The sequence below is a fragment of the Diceros bicornis genome, chromosome 19 (assembly GCF_020826845.1).
Source record: "Diceros bicornis minor isolate mBicDic1 chromosome 19, mDicBic1.mat.cur, whole genome shotgun sequence".
NCBI classification, from domain to species: Eukaryota; Metazoa; Chordata; class Mammalia; order Perissodactyla; family Rhinocerotidae; genus Diceros; species Diceros bicornis.
This window is the reverse complement of record NC_080758.1, coordinates 8,775,708-8,798,812: the sequence shown is the minus strand read 5'-3', so window position 1 is coordinate 8,798,812 and position 23,105 is coordinate 8,775,708. Positions and strand designations below refer to the sequence as shown.

At 42.4% G+C, this 23,105-nt stretch overlaps 1 protein-coding gene across 1 annotated transcript in view; it reads right to left on the bottom strand.

Moving 5' to 3' along the window:
• The window catches only part of BCAS1 (brain enriched myelin associated protein 1), a 109,639-nt gene that overhangs the window by 64,494 nt on the left and 22,040 nt on the right, over positions 1-23,105 (bottom strand). The window contains exon 4 of the mRNA XM_058562448.1: positions 8,934-9,505. Coding sequence (XP_058418431.1) covers positions 8,934-9,505 — 572 coding nt within the window. The remainder of the gene's footprint in view (positions 1-8,933; positions 9,506-23,105) is intronic.

Here is a 23,105-nt window from a genome sequence, read left to right as displayed (position 1 = left end):
AAAAATATCTCACATCAAAAAAAAAAACTACTTCAAAATACAAACGCTAATAACTCATAGCCTAGCTTGTGTTTGTCAAATGCTTAACAAACACTTCCCAACAGTGAGAAAACTGTTTTGAATGCTGCCAAAATTAGGCTGCAGACTTTCGAAGAATGGTTTGGCCTTGTGCAGAAAAAGAAAAAAAAAAGTCACATCCTTTACCCTGAATTTTTAGATTAGACCAGATTCCTTTCCTACCCTAACCCCTATCCAATGCTAATTATCAGCTTCCTCCCCATGCTACTTTCTATCTCAAAACTCTGTTTATTTCATTCATAGTCCTTTTTATACACTAGAACTATTGTTTGTTTATTTTCTTGTTTATTGTTGGTCTCTCCAGTAGAATGAAAGCTCCCATGAGGTATATCGTTCTATCCACCCTGAAATCATTCCCGGCGAGAAGAAAGCACTTGGATGTTTGTTAAATGAATAAGTGAAATTATTCCTGCCTCCTATTTATTGTTCAACACCTGCCAACAGATTGACTGTCAGGCTGGATTTACAGTTTATTAAGCAGATGGTCACCTAAATAGCTTCCAATTGTCGTAAGTACTATAAAGGAAGTAAGGTGTTGTGATGGAAATATTTTCCTTTACTCTCAACTCTACCACAAGAAGATAACCATGCACATGTTATAATGAAGGACAAGCATGACATGCTGTAGGGATGGGTGGGGACTTGGGTGAACTGGAGAGCGAATGCCCATCTCAAGAGGCGGTCACAAGTCACATCTCATCTGGGAATATAAGACAAAACTTCCCATTTTCCAGAAATGTCTGAAATATGGAATTGTATTGAAATCTCATAATTTTAAAATATCGTTGAACTTTGTCAATTTAAAAATATTGTCAGTATTATTTAAAATACGGTGTAGGTCAAAGAAAACCTATCTGCGGTTTGATGCATCCTACAAGAGGCTATTTTTCAACCTTGGTCTACATGCGTAGCCCAGAATTTTCTAGAAGAACCACTGGAAGAGATGCCCACTGGTTAGACAGCTAATAGTTACATGGACAGTTAAGCGTGAGAAACAGTTAAACAAAGTGAAGCCAGCGTGCTTGATGCAGGATTTCTCAGAACCTTTAGCAGGCTGAGGTCCACCGTGAATCTTCACAGTGAGAGTGAGAGACCATAAAGCAAGGAGTATTTTCCAAACTATATGGTGGTAAAGCCCTATTTCTAGGCCAATCTTGCTGGACTGATGGGTCCACAGAATGTCAGTTTGGGAAGTACTATCTTTAGAAATTTTAAAAAGATATAAGATGTTTCAAAATGTTCAAAGTGTTCCCTCTTTTTAAACTTACAGGCACAGTGGCTCAGCGTGCGGACACTGGTGACAAACTCCAGCTCTGCTGCTTTCTAGCCACGTGATCTCATGCAAGTTACTCCACCTCTCTGTCAGGGAGCAAACGCTCTGTAAATGAGGGCTGTAATTATAACCTTGGAGGGAGGGAATCAGACTGGAGAACACCAAGGGGAAAGTTAACTCAAACTTTTCTTTGCAAATTCATTGCAAAACACAGTTCACTTGATATGTCAACCATGATTAACACGATAACATGTAAAACACTGAATTAAAAATATCAAATAAATGGTATAGACATATGATTCTACATCTATATGGGAATATATTCTGAAATCATTTTCTATTTAAAGTTGTGTTAGGCAGAGCTGATAATAAGATTGCAATAATATACTCTAACATTCTTTGAAAAGTCGTAACACGATGTGTACCATCTTCATTCTTGTCAGGTTCATCTAACAAACATTACTGCATGCCAACACGTGCTAGGCATTGGGAATACCCTACTGCATAAGAAACAGTCACATCCCTCAAGATCATTGTCTCCATATATGAAAAGGGTGATTATGTAGAATATAGTTTTTCAGACTTCAGTACTGGTGGATTGGAAAATAATTTAGTGGGTCAAAATCAGCATTAAAAAACATCAAACAAAATAGAATAGAAAATACCAGCATGTGTTCCATGATGTAAGAATACTACTATTTTGTGAATTCTTTGCTTCATGTATATGCATGTATAGTAGGTCAAGATATAAAATCTATTTCTTACTGTGGGTCTTAGTCAAGTTAGAAAGCTAGTGCAATGAGAACAGTCAAATAAGTTACCATAGGGGGATACTTTAGCTCCATTCACTTAAGGATATCCTGATAGAAAGTTGGAAAGAAAAAATGTAGTCTCCCACCGCATAATGAGGTTTCAATCAATGACAGACCACACATAGGACAGTGTCCCATAGATCAGTACCACAGAGCCTAGGTGCGTAGAAGGCTGTACCGTCTAGGTTTGTGTAAGTACACTCTATGCTGTTCGCACAACAACGAAATCATGTAACAACGCGTTTCTCAGAGCGTGTCCCCGTCTTTAAGCGACACACGACTGTATCTGGTTTCTATTTGTGGCATCATCTTTGCTGGCAGAGCCTGCCTTCTACTGAAGTAACTTTCCAAGCCTCCCCTGTTCCTCAACACAAATGTGTGACTCAGTTTTGCCAATGGGTAAATCTTAGGAAACTCCTCTTTCATTTGATAGGACATTATGACAATATACGGTACCTGGAACCTTGATAGCCAGCTTAAACCCACAAGAGGCCACGCCTGTGAACCAGGCCAATACACAGAGGATGCTGGAGAAGAAGGACTGATGCATCCTGGGGCTGTGAAGATGCTGAACCAACCTAAACCTCCCTATTGCTAGAATTCTTATTATATACAAGAAACAATATGTTTCTCCTCATTAACTAAGCCACTGTTGATCAGGTGGCTTTTTTATTTTACTTGCAGCCAAAGGCACCCTAAATGATATACTACTCAAACTCCATTTTGCTGGAAGGCCATTTGATCTATTTCATAATTTTCAATTTCTAAGTATCTCACAATTTAGAAAATATATGGTTTTATCATTACTACTGATTACCTATATCATCTTCTATCCTTACAGTTGCCCCCAGGGCAGGCAGTGTCTTCTTTTTGTGGATGAAAACACAAGGTTTTGAAATGCCTGAGTGTAACAGGCTTTGGTGACTGACAGGTCTTGATTCTGGTCCTGCCACTAATTTAGCTGTGTGGCCTTGGGCAAGTAACTTAACTTCTCTGAGCTCCAGTTTCCTCATCGGCTAAATGGCAATAAAAATATCTAGCTTGTGTTGCTACAAAGAATCAAAGCAGATAAGGTATGCAAAATGCTTACTACGCAGCCTAGGAATAACGAATTATGGAAAAGCGAGGCAATTATTGTTATTTCACTCTACCCCATATCTAGTAAGTGGTGGTATCTGAATTCATACCCACGTCTCTCAGGCTCCTAACACTTGCACATCACCTCTGCTGCTGTGAGAGCAGAGACATTTCATACAAATGGTTCTTAGTGCTAAATGCATACAATTCATTAAAATTATAGTGTTATAGCCGAAAACCTTGCTTACTCCTAAACCTGCATAATTTAAGATGGATTTCCCCTCTGTACCGACAAAGCCTTTTGGGTGGATGGTTCTCTTCACCAGTTGAAATGGCATGGCCTTCTGGCCATAAGGGAAACAGAACAAAACAAAAAACACAGTTTATAATTCACTTGGCCTTCTAATGTTGGAATTAGGTGACCCTTTTTTTATTTTTAATTTGAGATTAACTTGGTATTTCCATTTTTGCACAGATTAACATTTTTGAATAGGACTTCCTCAGATTAATACTCCATTTTGCGTAGTTGCAACCCGACTGCACAAGTTTCAAATAATTGATAAAAACATAACATTGAGCATGAGAAGTATGAGCTTTAGAGATGGGAAATTCGTTTTTAGCTGCGTAACTTGGAGTAAGTGACTTGGTTTCTCTCAAGCTTTGATTTCTTCACCTGTAAATTGTAAAGACACAGGAATTCTCTTGTAAGTTTTGATGTTTCAATGAGATGATTCCTTCAAAGAGATTTTATCACAGAATTTGACTTAACATACAGCGTCCAAAAAAACAATCTGAGAGTGATTCATGTCATCAGAAACCCGCAGGAGCGGCGACATCTGGTCAGCTTCACGGAGAACTTGGCACTTGAAGGTGAAGTAAATTTTTGATAAACAGAGAGAAAGAGATACAGGCAGAGAGGACACTGGGAAGCGGATGGAGTCTGCACAGGTCATATGCTGACCAGATTAACTACGGGAAGAGCCGAAAATGCAGTTGGAAAAATAGGCAGAGGAAAGGCTGTAGAGACCCTTGAGTGTCAGGCTAAGAAACTGGGGCTTGTGGGCACGGGCATCTAAATTCTATTGTTTCCAGAATAATTTTACATCTCCTCCACCTTTTCTTTTTTTTAACCCAAATTAGGACTTATGCCTTTGGTTATGCAGCTTTCAAATTGGATTCAATTGTGTTATTCTGTGGGTGTTGGTTGAGGACTACGGAAGGGAAGGGTACAAAGACTAAAATGTGGAGTAATAGGGAGAAAACCATGACACTAAAAATAGCTAAATTCTCTTTTTCTCAAAATGCAATATTTCTGTGGTAAGTACTTTACATGGATTATCTCATTTAATTTTCACAAATATGAATAATGTGAAAATGTGCTCGATACTATTAGCATCCTCATCTTACAGGTGAAGAAACTGAGGCTCAGAGAGGTTAAGTAACTTGCCAAAGGTCACACAGCCAGTAGGTGACAGGAGCAGAGTTGAAACTTAGGCTATTTGACTGCAATGCTGGAAAAGGATGATGGAGGTCTCGGTTCTTTAATTCCAATGCACCCCTAAATAGCAGTGGCAGGATGGAGTTGCCATTAACTGAGATGGGCAAGCCTGTGGATTCAACATAGGCATTTTGTTGTTGTTGTTGTTGTTATGTGTGAATAAAGAGTTCCGTTTTGGTCATTTTGAGGCTGAGATGCTCAGGGAACATTCTAAAGGAGATGCAGAAATTCAAGTAGACATGAGGAAAAGGCAGCTGGTTATTTAAGTCTGGACTTCAGGGGTAGATCTAGGCTAGAGATATAAATTTGGGAGTTGTCAGCAGATGGCTATATTTAAACTCTTGGGACTGGGGGAGATTTCCAAGGAAGTAAGTGTAGTTAGAAAAGACGTCTAAGAACTGAACTCTGGGGAACTCCAGCATTCAGAGGGTGAGATCCAGCAAAGGAGATTAATGAATAGCATCCAGGATGGTGGGAGGACCTGGAAACCAAGTGTGGATGATGTTTCCAGAAGTAAGGGGCGGCCGCTGTCTCAGACGCGACCGGCAAGTCCCGCAGGATAAGGGCTGAGCTGCATCCGACTTGGCAGCTGCAGTGAGGGGTGGGGGAGGTGCGCCATCACAGCAACTTTGACAAGAGCAGTTTTTGTGGAGGACAAAACCCTGAATGGAGTGTGTTCAAGAGAGAAGAGGAGAGGAAGAAGCAAAAACACTGAATATTTTTCTTCATATCAGTAGCCTGAATGAATTTGAGGATCAATGCATTTATCACAATCTCCCTTAAAAAAACTGTCTCTTCTAGTTTATGATCTATGAAGGACTAGGTCCATGATTTATCTTTCAAATGCCTTGTACAAGGTTGGCGTTTAAATAACAATTGCAGAATTTACTTAAACTTTTACAAGATAAGGAACATTCCTGTTTAAATCTTATGAATCTGCTTGGCAACCCTTTAAGCACCTCCCTGTATCCCCAACACAAAGACACTTCTGGAAGTACCAGTTGACAACAGAAATTGTTTTTTTTAACCGATAAAGGTCAAATTTTCATTATATGACATTTTTTTGCAGTGAATCTCTTAAATGCGTATGTTATAGCTCTGGTTCAGTTGTTGGGGGGAGAGAAAAATTTAAAAAAAAATCTCAACCCTGCCAACACGTTGGTTTGTGTGAATCACAGCTCAGTGAAACCTTTCAGGCATATAATTTATCTTTTCTTTGGCCTATGTAGTAAATGCTTCATTTGTTCATGAATTCTGGCCTTGTTTTAATTATGCTATGCTCTGAATGTAGTTTTATAAGGCACAAAAATAAGATTGTCATTCTGAAAACACAGAAGATTTGTGTGTTTCCCCCAGAATGAAATGGTGGCATCTTTCTCCCAATTCACAGCTCTGTGGGTTTGTGGTTGGAATTCCAAACCAGTAAGAAGCATGCAGAGAAACTGGGGGGGAAAGGTTTGTGTGGGTGGATGGGAGGGACAGCTGACACAGCTGAGCCCAAGGCATAATTTACCCTAAGAATTCTGAATCAATACATTGACAGCCATTTATGAACAATGTGGTACTCCCACCAAGAAAGCCATTGATTGAGAAGTTTAATTTGTGTTACTTTCTGAGGTCTGGATTCTCTCACTACACTTACAGAACGATCGATTTTTCCCCTCCAAATATGGCCTATGCAGCTAGGGATCAGATGAGAAACCTTAACAACCAGAAGGCTGTTTTTGCTAAAAATCTTTGCAGATATGTGTATTTGAATATCCACAAGTTCACAGATTGAAAGAGAAATGAATAGCTATTTCATAATTTTTCCATGTTTTACGTGCATATAGTGCAGAGTGGGAACTCAATATTTTAATTTCCAATGATACTACCAACAAAAAAATGGAAATTTGTAGTGTAACAAAAACAGACGCAAATTTCATTGGTGAATCTAAGGGAGCTAACTTACTCTGAAAGGAAGATAACTCACAGTTTTTGGGTCTTCTGAGAGGTTACTACAACTTCAACACATCACCCACGGGCTTGACTATATTAGATATCTGCCATGTTCCCAACACGAGCCCCCATCTTCTGAATCAAATTCCATTTCAGAACTCATTCCACTCAAATTGAGTTGTCTCTACGAGTCTTCAATAAAGGGAGCTGAGTTGACAAAGCACAACTCTAAAACTTTTCTTAGACTAGGAATTGATTGACTGCCTTGGGGTTTTATGGTTAAATAAGTTCAAAGGTCGGTTATCAGATGCTGAACGGGTTTCCTTAATTAAGATGGAGGTTTGGAGGAGTCACTGAACATCTGCCCAAAGATGGGTAAGGCACAGTCCTTCATTCTCTTCCCATGAATAACAATTTTTTTCTAACTCAGGCAATGGGTTGGCTTTGGATGGCCATGTAAACGAAACATGTGACTATTCAAAAGCTCACAACCTCACCATGGCTTTAGGAGCCCAAGACCAATAATGAGAACTCAACAAGGGTTTCCCCATTCAGAGTAAAGTAGTAAATAGTTTCTCAAATATTCATGAATATTGATGACCAGTTTATAGCCCCAAGATAAGTAACTTTCTTGCTCCAGATTCATATATTTGATGGAATGTTCCCTGGGCCAGCTAGGCTACTTCTCCTCGTATCTGGGCATCCTCTCCAACACTCGGCCTCCCCCAGCAGAGCACTTGGCACCCTGCATAACAACTGCGGGTTTTTTGTACCTCTTCTCTCGCTGGACCACAACCTCCCTGAGGACAGAGACTCTGTCCTGTCCACCACTGTGGCCGTGCCCCACCTCTGCCTGACAGTGTCACACTCAGTAAAGATCTGATGCCTGGATGCATTTGAAGACCTACTTTGAATTATACAGAAAGCTATTTGATTGACTCCTGAACTGGTGCACTTGGGGAAGGGGGCATTTGAAGGGCAATTTTTTAAACTTTTGAAAGAAAATTTGAAAATCAGTTCTTGGAGTAAAAATTTATAGAAACAGTAAGAACGGTGATAGTAAGAGCCTAAACACATGCACTTTATCATCTTTTCCCAATTTTAACTGTCCAGAATTTTCAGCTCGTGTCTAATATTTACAATATAATTCTTTATACCACCCTGGATGCACTAAAACCACAGATTACTGAGATACTCATTTTCCTTAAGGAAAATAATATATGTACAGTGCCTAGAACACAGCCTGGTATATTGTAAGTGCTCAATAAATGACAGCCAGGGTTATTATAGCAACTTGGCAGTGCAGTTAGCTGTTATTAACACAAGTATATTGACAGCCATGATACACAACAATGTAATAAAAAACTGGGCCCATCTAATTTTCTCCTGGTTCTAACCTCAAGGAAAGATACTTTACTTTATTCCCAACTTTTGAAAAATACTGTTATTTAAAAGCCCATTAACTAAGGAAACAAGTGCTTTAAAATACAATGTATCAAGTTTTATTTCCTTCTTCATTAAAAGAGTTCTTTTCTCTCTCCAAATATAAACAGACTCTCTCAAGGTTAAAGGCAAATGTTCTTTTTAAGATCAAAAAGCACTGCCTTTCTTTGCTCAGGAAAGAAAGCAACTGATTCTGGATCCCTCCTTAAAAAAAAAAATCTAGGTTTTACAAAGTTATTACTCCAGCTTGTTGGAAAATAATTAGTACATAAAAGAGTCTACCCAGAGCTGTAAAACCTCTTTATTTAAACCCGCACTTTGGTGCAAAAGATAATTAAAGATCAATCTGGACTATTAAAAATAAGAAATGAAATGTGTTCCAACAAAAGCCTATAAACACACTGCATGTGAAAAATGCTACTGAGACCAGGCAGGGTATTTAAGTCTTTTAGGAACCATTTTTATTCTGCGAATTCCTTTCCCTCCAGACTCCATTGATCATAAAGGCAACCTGTCTGCGTGTGCCTTTGATAAATGGAAGGACGAATTCATCTATATGTAACTCACCTCTTCTTTTCTTTTACATAAAACAGATGCCACAGTGTTATTGTTCTTCAAACAGATGTTTCTGCCCACAGAAACATGGAGAGGCACTACGCTACAATGTGTTATTTGTTCTAGAGGGGTCGACGGCTTGATACCTTGTCAGGGCCCCTCAGTGATTGTAGAGAACACATGTGCCATCCTCTTAGCCCATCTGTGCCCCCCTGAGCTTGCGTTAAGAACAAAATGCACTGTCCTTTTCAGGACTTACGCTCTCCAGAGGCACATCGTCCGACTGCCTCGATAATCCAGGAGTTTCGTCGGCCTGGTCCTGATGCTCTGCGCTCTTGGCTTCCTGTTGGCTGTCAACTGGTGCCTTTTCCCGTCCCTTGTCCAGTTTGAAGAGCTTGTCAAAAAAGCTGGCGTCCTTGGGCTTGGAGGGGGCTGGTCCCCCTGACTCAGGAGGGAGAGGCGCTGGTCCCCACTCTGCAGAGAGGCCTTGGTGTGCGGCCGGGGTCTGCCCCGGGGCTTTATCTGGGTCGTGCCCCGATGCAGCTGCTACGGGAAGTGCCATGCTCTCACTCGGCCCTTTGTTCCCTAGAGCTTTATTGGAGCTGACATCGAGCTTCACTGATCCGGTGGATGAATCTGTGGCTTGGTCTGCGGTACGTCCTGGTACCGGCCGAGAGAGTGTCAAGAAAAAACGAGATTTAGCAGCTGGGGCCTCGGGTTTGGCTTCTTTCCCAAGATTCTTCCCGCTGGCATCCGCAACAGCGCTTATCTCCATTGTTTCGGGGGAAGAAGTGGCCGCATTCTCCTCCTTGACACTTATTCCCAAATCGACTGTAAACACAAACATAAACAGCAGTTATTCTACACAGTGAGGAAATTCGAGGATTGATAATGGACTCTGAACGTTTTAATATACAAAGGCCATAATGCAAACTGGGCTCTGTTGTTCTCCGGCCGCTCTGCAAGGCAGAGGTTACTTATCTAGCTGTCTTCTGACCCCGCTCTTCTTGGGAGACAGGAATGGAAGGCTAGTGAGGAGGGAAGCCGGTTATTGGGAAGCACACACAGATGCTGTAGGAGGGATACTCACGTTAATTACCTTCTTTTATCTTCGCAGGACTCCTGTGAGAAGCAAAGTGTCATGATTTCAGCTGGGAGGCAGTACAGCGGCTAACACCTTGGGCTCTGGAGCTAGAACAAAGTTTCTTAACCTTATCTCTACTGACATCTGAGACCTGATCAGTCTTTGTCATGGAGGTCCAGCCTGTGCACTGCTGGGTGCTTAGCAGCATCCCTGGCCTCTACCCACTGGATGCCAGTAATATCCACAAGTTGTGACAACCAAAAACGTCTCTAGACGTTGCCACATGTCCCCTGGGGGGCAAAATCACTCAGGTTTAGAACCACTGGGCTAAAGTGCTTATTTGAATCTGAGTTACTTAATTTTTCCATGCCTCAATTTTCTGGTAAAATCAGGCAAATAGTAGGACCTACCTCATAATTTTTTTTTAATTTGTTTATTTATTTTTCCCCCAAAGCCCCAGTAGATAGTTGTATGTCATAGCTGCACATCCTTCTAGTTGCTGTGTGTGGGATGCAGCCTCAGCATGGCTGGAGAAGCAGTGCGTCGGTGCGGGCCCGGGATCCGAACCTGGGCCGCCAGCAGCGGAGAGCACGCACTTAACCGCTAAGCCACGGGGCCAGCCCCTACCTCATAATTTTGTGATGAGATGACATGAGATAATATTCTTAAAGCACACAGATAGTGCCTGGTATATAGAAGTGCTCGATAAAAGTCATGAACGTTAGCTATTATAATCATTCATGAGTGAGAAAACTGACAGCCAGAGAGGCTGAGCCACCTTCCCACGGCAGCCCAGGAAGCTGGTAAGTCGCAGAGCCTGGTTCTGGGCAGAAATCTGACTCCTAAGTTTGTGTTCTCTCTGTCTTACCATAAGACCTGTGGTAGCATAGGCTGTTGAGAATCCTGAAAGATTTTAAAATGTAATCCTCAGAGAGTTTCCCTCTTGAAGGCTAGAGGAGCAGATGTGCCCACAAGAAGGCAGATTAGACCTCAGGCCTGCACGGAGTCAGAGGTGTGGGGTTAGGTGTCCAAGGCTGTGCGTGTGGATGCTGGCTCTGCCTCCTGCAGGGAGGGGCACGGCTTCCAGCATCCACGTGTTTCTATTTTGACCTCTGCATTCACCTAATTGAACTGCCTTCTTGTCTAGGTCCCTTTGATAAAGCAGTGCAATATTCAGGAAAAAAGATACACCACAAATTTTGGAATCACAGTTAAAGATCAAGATTCTCTACGATATGCTGTGTGACCCCGGGCAAGTCAATAAAAACCTTTGGATTTCCTCAGATGTAAAATGGGAATAATAGTAGCTCCCTTGCAGGGTTGTTGTGTTTAAAGGAGAGAACTCACACCAAGGATCTGGCACACTGCCTTTTCCATAGTAGGTGCTACATCATTGACAGATACTGTGATTATTTTATTTATTTATTTTTTTGGTGAGGAAGAGTGGTCCTAAGCTAACATCCATTGCCAATCTTCCTCTCTTTGGTGAGGAAGATTGGCCCCGAGCTAACATCTGTGCCCATCTTCCTCTATTTTGCATGTGGGACGCCGCCACAGCACGGCTTGATGAGTGGTGTGTAGGTCCACGCCCAGGATCCGAACCAGCCAATCCTGGCCGCCAAAGCGGAGCACGCAAACTTAACCACTACACCACTGAGCTGGCCCCTGTGTGATTATTTTTAAGATTTCTCCCATGCTTTTGCCAACATCGCCTTTTGCTTTATACTTTTGCAGCTGGCCACTTCTTAATATCTGTTTGCGGGCAGACAGAGAGAAAGAGAAAGGGGAGAACAGAGGTTTCTTTTGGTCTGCTTGTATTGCTCATTAATATGTAGTGACAAATACACACACACCCACAGCCATTAGCAATCAGTTTTGCCAAACTCTAGTATCTCCCAGTGTCTAGAGTCAGGAACAAACAGGAAAGGAGAGCGAGAGAGCTGGATTCCTGCGCAGAACGGTGGTCTCATTAAGCACTGAGGAGCAGAGAGGAGATGGTTCAGGAGGCCAGTGACAAGCAGTAGGGTTCCTCATAAACTCAGACTCAAAGAACTCCCCCTATGTGAACAGTGGCTATATCTTCTAGGTCTTCTTAACCTTTTTTCTGTGGCCCAGGCGTTCCTTATTGTGGTAAATATCACACTTGGGGAGGGCAGTGGGGGGAAAGAGTGGGAAGAAGGGAGTGATGGCTGATTTGCCAGGGTGCCAAGCAAGCCAGTGAGGCAGCTAAAGCATCAGAGTGAATATAAATGAATTGTGGGGATGGTCCAAGCCAGGAGAAGAGGAAACAGGCGACAGAAAGGGAGAGACTCTGATTCAAAACAAGGAAGGGCTTTTCAAAACGCCAAGATCATCAGCTGATCTCTTTCAGTCTTTTCCTCTCTTCCTTACTCTCTGGCTGGGGACCAAAGGAGCTAGTGGTGAGTAAGAGTGTCACAGCCAGAGAAAAAGTCTCTGAAAAGAATCTTCCCATGGACAGACTTTTTAAAAAGTACCAACATATTGCTTTGATAAAGGATAATTTACTTATATCCAAGTATCTATAAGACCAGACTTTAACGCTTTTAAAGATTACAGCAGATGCAAACCATAGTCTCGATGTCAGAGAATGCGTGAAGTGTTTTTGATAACTTGTTAAGAACTAGGAATTTTAGATGGGATGTTCCATGACAATGAAGCTCTGCTCCCCAAACTTGGATGAGTGAATACCCAAATCCATCACATGAAGCTTGTATTTCCCTTGCTAAAAAACTCACCTCCTAAGTGGGCACATGACCTAAGCTAGACTAATAAAAATAAATCATGTGACTTTTGCTGAACCTATTAGAATAGAGTTGTACACTTTGTGCTTGCGTTGACAAACCAGTAGGGGGTACATCTGAAGTTGGTGGCCTTGGCCATCTCACTAAGGGGTACTTGCCTGAGAACCAACACAGATGAAAGCAGAGCCAAGAGATCCAGGGAGCAGATGCCCAATGATAGCATTTGGACACCTGGATCCAGCTGTGCCTGAAGTTGGACTTTCCATTACATGGCCAACAAATTTTCTTTTCACTTATACTTGTTTAAATTAAGTGTATACTCAGTGACTTGAAGAGAATTTCAGGGAATTGGTCAGTACCTATTTCACTTGTCAATTAGTAGCAATCAATCCTCTCCTTGAGAAGTTGTCTTCAGGCTCTTCAAGTCTGTCTAGGAGGCATTTAGTATGGGAGGAAGGAGGGTACAGAGAATGAAATGGGAGGAAGTGAGTTATAAGGAGCTGGATAGAAATAAAAAACATCCACCAACACTTTATCTTCTCAGTAAAAGTGAAGGAAAAAAAATCCACTTGGGGAAAGAGATTACAGTCATTTGAGACCATAGATGAGCATTAAAAACAAATAAAATATGTTCTAAAACATTAACTTAAACACACACACACAAATCCAATCTGTATGGATGAGTAGCAAGAAAACCCATTGGAGTTATAGGTTTCACATTCTTACAAGGATGGAGATCGTTTACGTGCCTTCCTCACATTATTATGGAAAAAATCAAAAGTTCCTTCTAGATGACTGGAACTAAGCTTTCAGTTCCTATGAAAAATCTTAGTAGCCCATCTTGAAACTGGTTTCAATAAAAAGTTTTCTCACAAAGCAGACAAACAGATGACAAACCAAAGAGAGTTTACTTTCCAAGAAAAAAAGTAAGAGTTTAAAGAAGATAAAAAGAAATCAAGTAAGAATGCAAATGGCAGCTCCCAAATATTTAGAAGAGTTGAAAATTTTGATCTCCTTAGCGCAGAAAAGATATTTTGTATTGTGTGTGGTTGTTTTTTTAAAGAAAGTCCTTTTATCTAGACATGTGATTGAGAATTATTTCCAGTGGCGTCTTAGTGTAATTGTGAACAACTTAGATTGTGAATCAGAGGGACCTGGGTTTAACCCTAAAATATTAAATATGTGACCTGGGCAAGTTACTTTATATCTCTATGGCTCAATTTTCTTATAAAATGGGCAAGAAGATAACAGTGCCTTCTTCAAAGGGTGATTGTGAGGGTCAAATGAAATATTTCCTACAAGATGCTTGACGCAGGCTGGTATGTGGTGGATATTCAATAAATGTTAGTTGTTTTTCTTATATTTATATATTATTACCACAATTACTATTTTATATTCCTAAATATAAATCATAAGGAAAATAATTATTCCAATGCTTTAACCTATAAACTTGAGTTCTCTGAAAAGACTTTATAAAATAGTAATGATATAAATTAATTTATCTTCAGAAACCTAAGAAACTGGGCCAGAGAAGTTTCAGGAATGCTTATCATTTTCCAAGCACCAAATATTCTTAGTCGAAACAAGCTGCTTTGTCAGAGTTCTAATATATATTTTAAAAACATACACATACACACATGCAGATTGTATTACAATATCCAGAACTTCTGAGGAAGGATTATCTTTTGTTTTGTTTTTTTTCACGTGCCAAAGCTAATATTTTCACTTGGTAACAGCTAACATTCACTGAACGTTTCCCATACGCTGGGCATTATGGTAAATGCTGTAGGTAACAAGAAGCATTTTATTTACGTATTACAAATCTGTAAGCTAGGTACTATCATCACTCCCATTTTACAGGTGGGGAAACTGAGGGTCTGAAAAGGAAGGTCACTTTTCTAACGTCATCCTGCTCACTAGTGGTGGAGTCAGGATTTGAACCCACGTTTGCCTGATTCCAAAGCTCAAACTCTTAACAACACGTTGTAGTAGAAGCAAGAACAGAAGAGAGTGAGGGAGGAACGAGGAACGAAGCAGACAAAGTTGGGTTGATAGAATTAGTGGATTTTCAAAAAAAAAAACTATGCACAAGAGAAAAAAATCCTGTGTTTTCTCACATCTGGGAAACATTGGTATGTGATTTTTTTTAAAGAAATAAAGATCAGATCATGTCATTCGTCTGCATAAAACTATCCAAAGAGGGCCTCACCACAATTAAAATCAAGTTCAAACTTTACCCCGGGCCACGCCCACTAGAACCTCGGCTCCTCCCGTGTTCTTCCGCTCACCTCTCGACAGGCCAGCCTTGTTCCCACCCGAAGTCCTTGGCACCAGTGGTTCTTTCCACCTGGGAAGGCACCCCCTGAGATCTCCCCGAGGCTACCTCGTTATTCAGGCCTCAGGTCAGGCCATCCTTGACCACTCTCTCTGAAGTAACCCCTGCCACTCACCCCCATTTGGGTTCTGCAGAGCATTCCTTGGTCTCTGACATGATCTCATTCATTCATCATTTACTTGCTTTTTCCCCACTAGAATGTAAGCCCCAAGTAGACAGAGACCTGTCTGTTTTGATTACCGCTGCATCCCCAGTGCCTCCAGTCATGCTTGGCCTATGGTAGGATGAAGTCAGGGTAACTCAGCGGGCACTGAGCCTGGGGCACGGCAAGCACTCAGTGACCACGATCGCAACAGCAGCAAGAGTAGCTGCCCTTGTGATAACGGTGGTGGCAGAGACGGAGTTCTTTTCTTCTAGGAATTCCTTAACCAAATCCTCCTAGTTCTTAAGGTTAAAGAGGGAAACAGAAACTGTCATCATAATTTTATTCATAAACGAAGTGTCCACATAGGAAAGTTATTCCCCACTCAAACATCCCTTGCTATGCAATGCTGTCCTATGTGTCCATATCCTGATCAGTCAGGATAAAGCATAAACAAAGTGGAAATACAATGTGCACTAATTGCGAAGGGAAACCGCAAATCTTGCAAAAGATGCGGGAGTTTGTAGAGTCAAGTAAAGTAATTGCTGAGACCACAAAAATGGCTATTGTTGGATGAGGATCTGGCAGTCAAAACAGTTTACCAAAAAAGAAGGGAAAATAGAAGAAAAAGTGGATGATGACAAAGTAAGTTCTTCAAAAGAGAATTGTATTAGAATATCAAAGGATTACGATAGGCCCTTGGGAAAACTGAGGAAGACCTCAAAATGTTTTGCAGAAGTGACCCTTTTGTGGTCAGGCTGCAGGAGTCAAATGACACTTCAAACAACTGTGGCTGTCTGTGTTGTGCAAATGTATTTGTTGTTTTAAAGGTCTTGAAATAAGGATTCACATGGCAGATACTTAGGGCTTGAAGGAAGATGTTAGATTTGAAAATTTCACGGAACGATCAGATTTCACGCTTTCCATCTCAATAGTAAAAAGTCAGGATGTCTCCGCTAAGAAATTCTAGCACAAATAAAAGAAAGGAATGGGTTTGGGTGCATGCGAGAAGAATTCTCGACGATCAGCTTGATACAACATGTCTGAACATTTAGTGATGAAAATGCAGGGTTCGAATGTTATGTGGGCAAAAGGCGACTGCTCACCCCGTGCTCTCTGGAAGGCATCCTGTGAAGTCAGCAGCAATTGTCAGCCCCTGGGGGGCAACGCTGTGCTGGTGATAATCACGATTTCCACTCTCCTCTTTACCCACATACTTCCTATCATTCATATGCCTACAAAAATCTGGAACATACAAAGATAATTCAAATGCAAAACCAGCCTTGGCTCCAACACGAGCAAATATTGTCACTCAAAGGCACGTTAGATGTTTGATTTTGTGTTTTTTTCTCAATTTGATAATAATACACATTTAACATATGTTTACTACCCAAAACAATTAATCTCTAAACCCTTTTCTTTCCCTGACTCTACTCTCCACTCTCATTGCAATATAACTAATATCTGCAACCCGACGTGGCTCATCAAACTCGGTCCACGTTCACACAAACACAGATAAGTATTCCGGATGCACGTACGGAGCTTGTATTTGTCCTTGTTGGTTTTTATAAAAATTGGATCATATTCGATATAGCTTTTGATTGTTTTTTTTTTTTTTTTTTTTTTTTTTTTTTTGTGAGGAGATCAGCCCTGTGCTAACATCCGCCAATCCTCCTCTTTTTTTGCTGAGGAAGACGGCCCTGGGCTAACATCTGTGCCCATCTTCCTCCACTTTATATGGGGCGCCGCCACAGCATGGCTTGCCAAGCAGTGCGTCGGTGCATGCCCGGGATCCGAACCAGCGAACCCTGGGCCGCCGCAGCGGAGCACGCGCACTTAACCGCTTGCGCCACCGGGCCGGCCCCCTTGATTGTTTTTATATATCATTGTTATGGGTTGAATGTTTGTGTCCCCCCAGATTTGTACATTAAAATCCTAACCTCCACTGTGATGGTGTTAGGAGGTGGGGCCTCTGGGAGGTGATTAGGTCATGAGAGTGGAGCCCCATGAATGGGATTGTGCCCCTATACAGGAGGTCCCAGAGAGCTCTCTTGCCCCTTCTAACACACGAGGACAAGTGAAAAGACGGCCATCTATGAACCGGGAAGAGGGCCCTTATCAGACAAGGCATCTGTCCGCACCTTGATCTTGGACTTCTCAGCCTCCAGAACTGTGAGAAATAAATGGTGGTTGTTTAAGCCCCCAATCTATGGTATTTTTGTTAGAGAAGTCTGAATGGACTAAGGCAACCACAGTTATCCTTTCTGGTCAATATATCCAAATCTATCTTATCTTTCTTAATAGCTGCATAATATTCCTTAGTGTGGATATACCAAAAGATATTTAAGCCATTGCCTCATCAGTGAACATTCTGATAGTCTCCAAATTGTTTTTTGCCATTTCCATTACAAACAATGCTGAATCCTAAACTAGTGCTTTATTTCTATAGACCAGAGGCACAGATGTAGAATTGCTGCACCCAAATCAATGTGCATTTAATTTTTAAAGATGGACACTGCCAGATTACTTTCCCAAAAAAGGCTCTAGAGATTCATATTTCCGGCAGCAATGTGACAGAGTGTCTCTCCCACCCTGTCTCTCTCCCACCCCCAAGGGCAGGGATGTGAAGCAGCAAGAACACTGATCAGATATGCAATATTAAGCACTCTTTTTTTTTTTTTGGTGAGGAAGATTAGCCCTGAGCTAACATTTGTTGCCAATCCTCCTCTTTTTGCTGAGGAAGATTGGCTCTGGGCTAACATCCGTGCCCATCTTCCTCTAATTTATATGTGGGACACCTGCCACAGCATGGCTTGACAAGCAGTGCGTAGGTCCGTGCCTGGGATCTGAACCTGCGAACCCCGGGCCGCTGAAGCGGAGCATTCGAACTTAACCACTATGCCACTGGGCCGGGCCCTTAAACACCTTTTAAATGGTAAAAACTTACCAGGGGAGGGGCCGGCCCAGTGGCATAACGGTTAAGTGCGCGCGCTCTGCTGCTGGTGGCCTGGTTCGGATCCAAGGCGCGCACCGATGCACCGCTTGTCAAGCCATGCTGTGGTGGCGTCCCACATCAAGTGGAGGAAGATGGGCACGGATATTAGCCCAGGGCCAGTCTTCCTCAGCAAAAAGAGGAGGATTGGCATGGATGTTAGCTCAGGGCTGATCTTCCTCATAAAAAAAAAAATTTACTGGGGGAGGTCATATGTCATTCTATTAGTGCCCCCAGCTGTTAGGGACCAGGAGTAAGCTTCAGAGGTGGCGAGTGGGAGTAGGTCGAATTCATGCCACATAAAACACTGCTAAAGAGTGACAATTATTAGCTCGGGACCCTGGGGCACTGAGAGTAGCTAGCCAGAAAGTGGTATGAGACAAGGGGCTCAGGGGAAAATCCACACTTTAATAGGAGGAATTTTATGGAATGTGAATTATATCTCAATTTTGGAAATGAAGACATTCTATAAAAAAAATCAACACAGTGCGGGGGGGTGGGGATGAAGACCACACACGAGCAAACAATTTATAGAAAAGAAGTTCAGTCATCCCCCCTTATCTGTGGGGATACGCTCTAAGACCCCGGGGGATGCCTGAAACCACAGACAGTACCAATCCTGTATACACTGTGCTCTTTCCTATATGTACATAAAAAGAATAAAGTTTAATTAAGAAATTAGGCACAGTAAGAGATTAACAACAATAACTAATAATAAAATAGAACAATTATAACAACAGATACTAAAAGTTACAGTAGATCTTAGCAACCTCAGCATATGACTTTTTTCTTTCCTTATTAAGTTGAGAACTTTCACCTTTACATTTAAAGGAAGTACTTTACGGCTTATCTTTGGCATATCTGAATTGCCAGCATCACTACTCTTGCACTTTGGGGCTATTATGAAGTAAAATAACGATTCCCTGAACACAAGCACTGTGGTACCATGACAGTCGATCTGATACCCAGGACGGTTACTAAGTGACTAACGGGCAGCTGGGATCCACTCGTCTACAGCGTGGATCCACTGGACAAAGGAACGATTCACGGCCCCAGAGGGACTGAGCGGGACCACGGGAGATTTCATCACGCTACTCAGAATGGCACGCAATTTAAAACTTATGAACTGTTTATTTCTGGAATTTTCCATTTAACTGAACCGCGGAAAGCGAAACTGTCAGTAAGGGGAAACTACTGTACAGCTGGCTTGTAAACATATGAAAAGATGTTCAACCTCATGAATGGTAAAACACAAGCAAAACAAAATTACAATGAGACTCAGCTTTCCATCTACCAAATTGGCAAAAAGGTCGACATTCAGTAACCTGCAGTGGGAAGAGAGAGTGTGAAAAAGAACAGCTGCATATATAGTCGCTGGGAGTGCAATTTGGCAGTCTCTTTGGAGGATAATTTGGTAATATATATCAATATTTAAAAATTCACAAACTCTGAGAGCTCTAATTTCTACTTCTAGAATGTTGCCCTATAAATATAATTGCACAGAGACACAAAGATACGTATAACAGATACACTATTTGCTGGACTACTGTTATTGTGGCAAAAGACTAGAAATGACCTAACCGCTAACCAATAGGGGCCTGGTTAAATCAATTATTGGATGTCCACACAATTAACAGTGGGCATTAACAGTCCCCAAGACATATAGTACGTGAAAAAAAGCCATGTCTAACTGTATGTATAGTACATTCCCATTTGTTTTTTGAAAATGTTGAGAGGTAGAGCGGAGGATTTAGCTCTTTACCTCTTGGGATACCTCTGGCCACAAGAAACTGTGGAGTTCTTGCCTCTGAGGAAGGAAATTTGGGGAAGGAGGTGGGGAGCAGTCAGAGTCAGAGAGGGGACGTTTTCCCTGCCCGACCTCGTTATACATACTGTAGTGAGCATTTACTATGGATATGTACTAAGCCTCACCCCACCCCATGTCACTTAAAATGCACAAATAATGAAAAGAAAAAATAAAGGGAAAGGAGAAGTCTAGAAACGAGTGGTGAGATTTAAGGCTACGGAAGGGACATTGGGCCTGTTTCCCGTGTTGCCTGGGGCTGGCCCAGTAGCAGTGGCAGGCTGTGTAACTAATGAGCATGCAGCTCTGATCGGAGGGGTTTGCCAGGCCAGGTGGGCCCTGCATCCTACAGTGAGTGGCATGACCTTGGGTGTATCTCCATATTCCAGAGTCTGACCCTCTGCACAGCAAACTCAGAAACTCGAACTTTTTAAGTCACCTAGAGTTGATGAACCCCTCAGAGGTCATTTTAAAGGGGACTCCTGAATTAACCACACGGGCAACTTACTGGTTTAAGATGAGGCAATAGGGCTTCAAAGGGGACTAGCCACTGGTGACCTCCCACTCACGTGGTCCATCCCTGTGGGAAACATACATGGGAGCACCTTATCAAGGGCAGGATGCCTGGTGAGCCCAGACGCCAAGCAAGCACACTTAGAGTTGGCTATAGGGTTCAAATGTTTAATTGTTTCAAGCTGTGATAACTTGATGGCAATGATGATGATAAAAAACAGGTATCGTTGTTGAGAGATGCGAAGTCAGGGGAAAAATTTATAATATCAGAGATTGGCAACTATGAGATCAGCTGATGTGGCCTGCAAGGTGTTTGGCCAGTGGAGTGTTTAGACGTTTTCGAATTGGGAAATTTCATTTGAAAATCCTAAAATTGGGCTTTCATTGAAATATCTTATTATTGGCTTAGGGATTCCCGTAGGGCAGCCATGCCTGGAGCTGAGCTAAGCTGAGGCTTCTAGACAGGGAGAGTTCCAGTTCTCTGCAACCTCCACATCTCCCAGAACCTCCTGCCAGTTCTCAGATGCAGTGGTCCTCACAACTGAGGGAGCGTCAGAATCTCCTGGAGGGCTTGTGAGGACAGATGGCAGGGCCCCACCACTGGCATTTCTGATTCAGGTCTGAGCTGGGACCCCAGAATCTGCAGGTCTAACGGGATCCTGTGACGGGATGCTGCTGGTCTGGGGACCACCCTGAGAATCACTGTAACACATCACAGCTTTGTACCTACTAATGGAGCCGGACTCTGCTTATGTTTTCCTGCTCTCATTCCCAGAAATACTTGGTCTTTGGGTTATGCTTTGCCCATATCAGATCTCACCCACTAATATGTTGCCTTCATTATTAAACTTCCAGAAATTTAGGTAGCCCCTTACCATTTCTTTGGTCTCACTGATTTATTATTTTTGTTTTTGTTAGCTGACAAGTGTTGGCAAATTCTTCCTGGTTTTGTAAAAGAATGTGGAAAGTAGGCATTAAAAAAATGTCTACTCTAGGACGAGAACTGTGGAGGTGTTTATTTCGTTTGAAGATCCGGTTAAAATGCCCCCTGGGAAAGAGAAACGAGGTAACATGCAGTTGTCACAGGTCAATACTCTTTCTCTTTTCCCTATTTTTCATGTTTTCTCTTGGTCTCTCCCTGGCTCTCTTGGTCTCCCCTTCAACAGGGGGACAGGTTAGTATCGCTCATGCTCCTGAAACCGTGTCTCTGTTTCTGTCTTTAGAGCTGAGTGTGCTGTCTGCTTTTCTTCTCAGGCCAGAGAGGCGAAGAGCAGCTCGTGTGTTACTCAGCAGCAGCTGCGTGAAAGTGAACGAAACAAGACTGTAGGAAGCCTGGAACAAAAAGTTGTGCCCAGAGTATCAGCCGTGGTAGGGACAAAAAAGTCCTCAAAGAATTTAAAACAGAAATACCAATGTTTTATTTTTGAAAAATGTAAATAAAGAATTTCCTATTTGAGTGCATTCCAAATGGTTTTCAACGTTGGCTGAACATTAGGCGTGTTAAAAATACTTATGTTCAGGGACATAAAAGGCTTGAAAAAGGCTTGCAAAAGGCTTATGTCTGGGCCCTAGCCCCCAGAGCCTCTGATTTAATTATTCTGGGGTGGGGGCCTGGGTGTCCAGATTTTAAAAATTCCCTGGGTGATTCTAACGTGCATTCAAGATTGGGAACCCCTACTTTCAGGAGTCGACATAGTTATAATGGCCATCGTTTATTGTTTCAGGTACCAAGTGAAGGGATTTGCAAGCATTATCTTATTTTCTCTTCATAACACCATGAAGTCAAGGAGTCAAGTCCCTTGTCTAAGCTCACGCAGCTGCTAAGAGGTGGGGCAAGGCCTCAAACTCAAGTGGTTTGTCCAAAAGCACTTGCTTTAGCTGCTATATTATACAGCTTCCCTCCTGAAGACACTATCTCAAATGCAAAGGATAAAAAAATATGTATAAGAATGTTGATTGCAACATTGTTTAGATTGGAGAAAAACAGAGGGGGGAAAAAAAAAGAATGCCCAACATCAGGGTAGTGGCTGAGTGAGTCATGGTACATCCATCCACACCTTAAAATACGTCATAGCTGTTACACAACAGTGAATTAAAAATGTACCAGTTGAACTGGAGGGATTTGCCTGTTAGTGCCGCCCAGGGATCTGTCCTGGGCTGGGATGGCTGGCACATCTGGGGACTCGCTGGCCATTTCTCTCTTTCTTGCCCCATGGCTTCTTCACATGACATGAGGGAGTTCGGGCTCCCCCCCAGCATGGCAGGCTCAGAGTGGTTGGGCTTCTGACATGGTAGCTAGCTTCCCCCAGCGCTGGTGTTGCAAGAGACGAAGGCAGAGGCTGCAAGGCTTCTGAAGGCTTAGACTTGGAAGCCATGTGTCATTCCTTCCACTACCTATTATTGGTTATACGGGGCCAGCCCAGAATCCAAGGAGAGGACTACACAGGGGTGTCAGTGAATACCGGGAGGCATGGATGATTGGGGGGCGGGGATGCATGTCTGGAGACCGTCTACCACAACAGTGTAACAGGCAAGATAATGTATCCAACAGAATTCCCCACTAGAATTTTTGGTGAGAAAAAGCACTAAGAGGTTGAGAAGGATTAGATTTCTTAGGGACTCTTGCATGCTTCCAAGGAGGGCAGAGGAGCAAGGAGCTGTTGGGCCATCCGGAAGAGCCAGTTCTCGGAATTCTGCATCACTGCCTTACGCAGAGAGGCCATGCAGTGCACTGTAGGGAAGGGGAAGGGGAGTGCCTGCGTGGATAGTGTGTCTAGCAGAGTTTCAAGGTGCACAGTT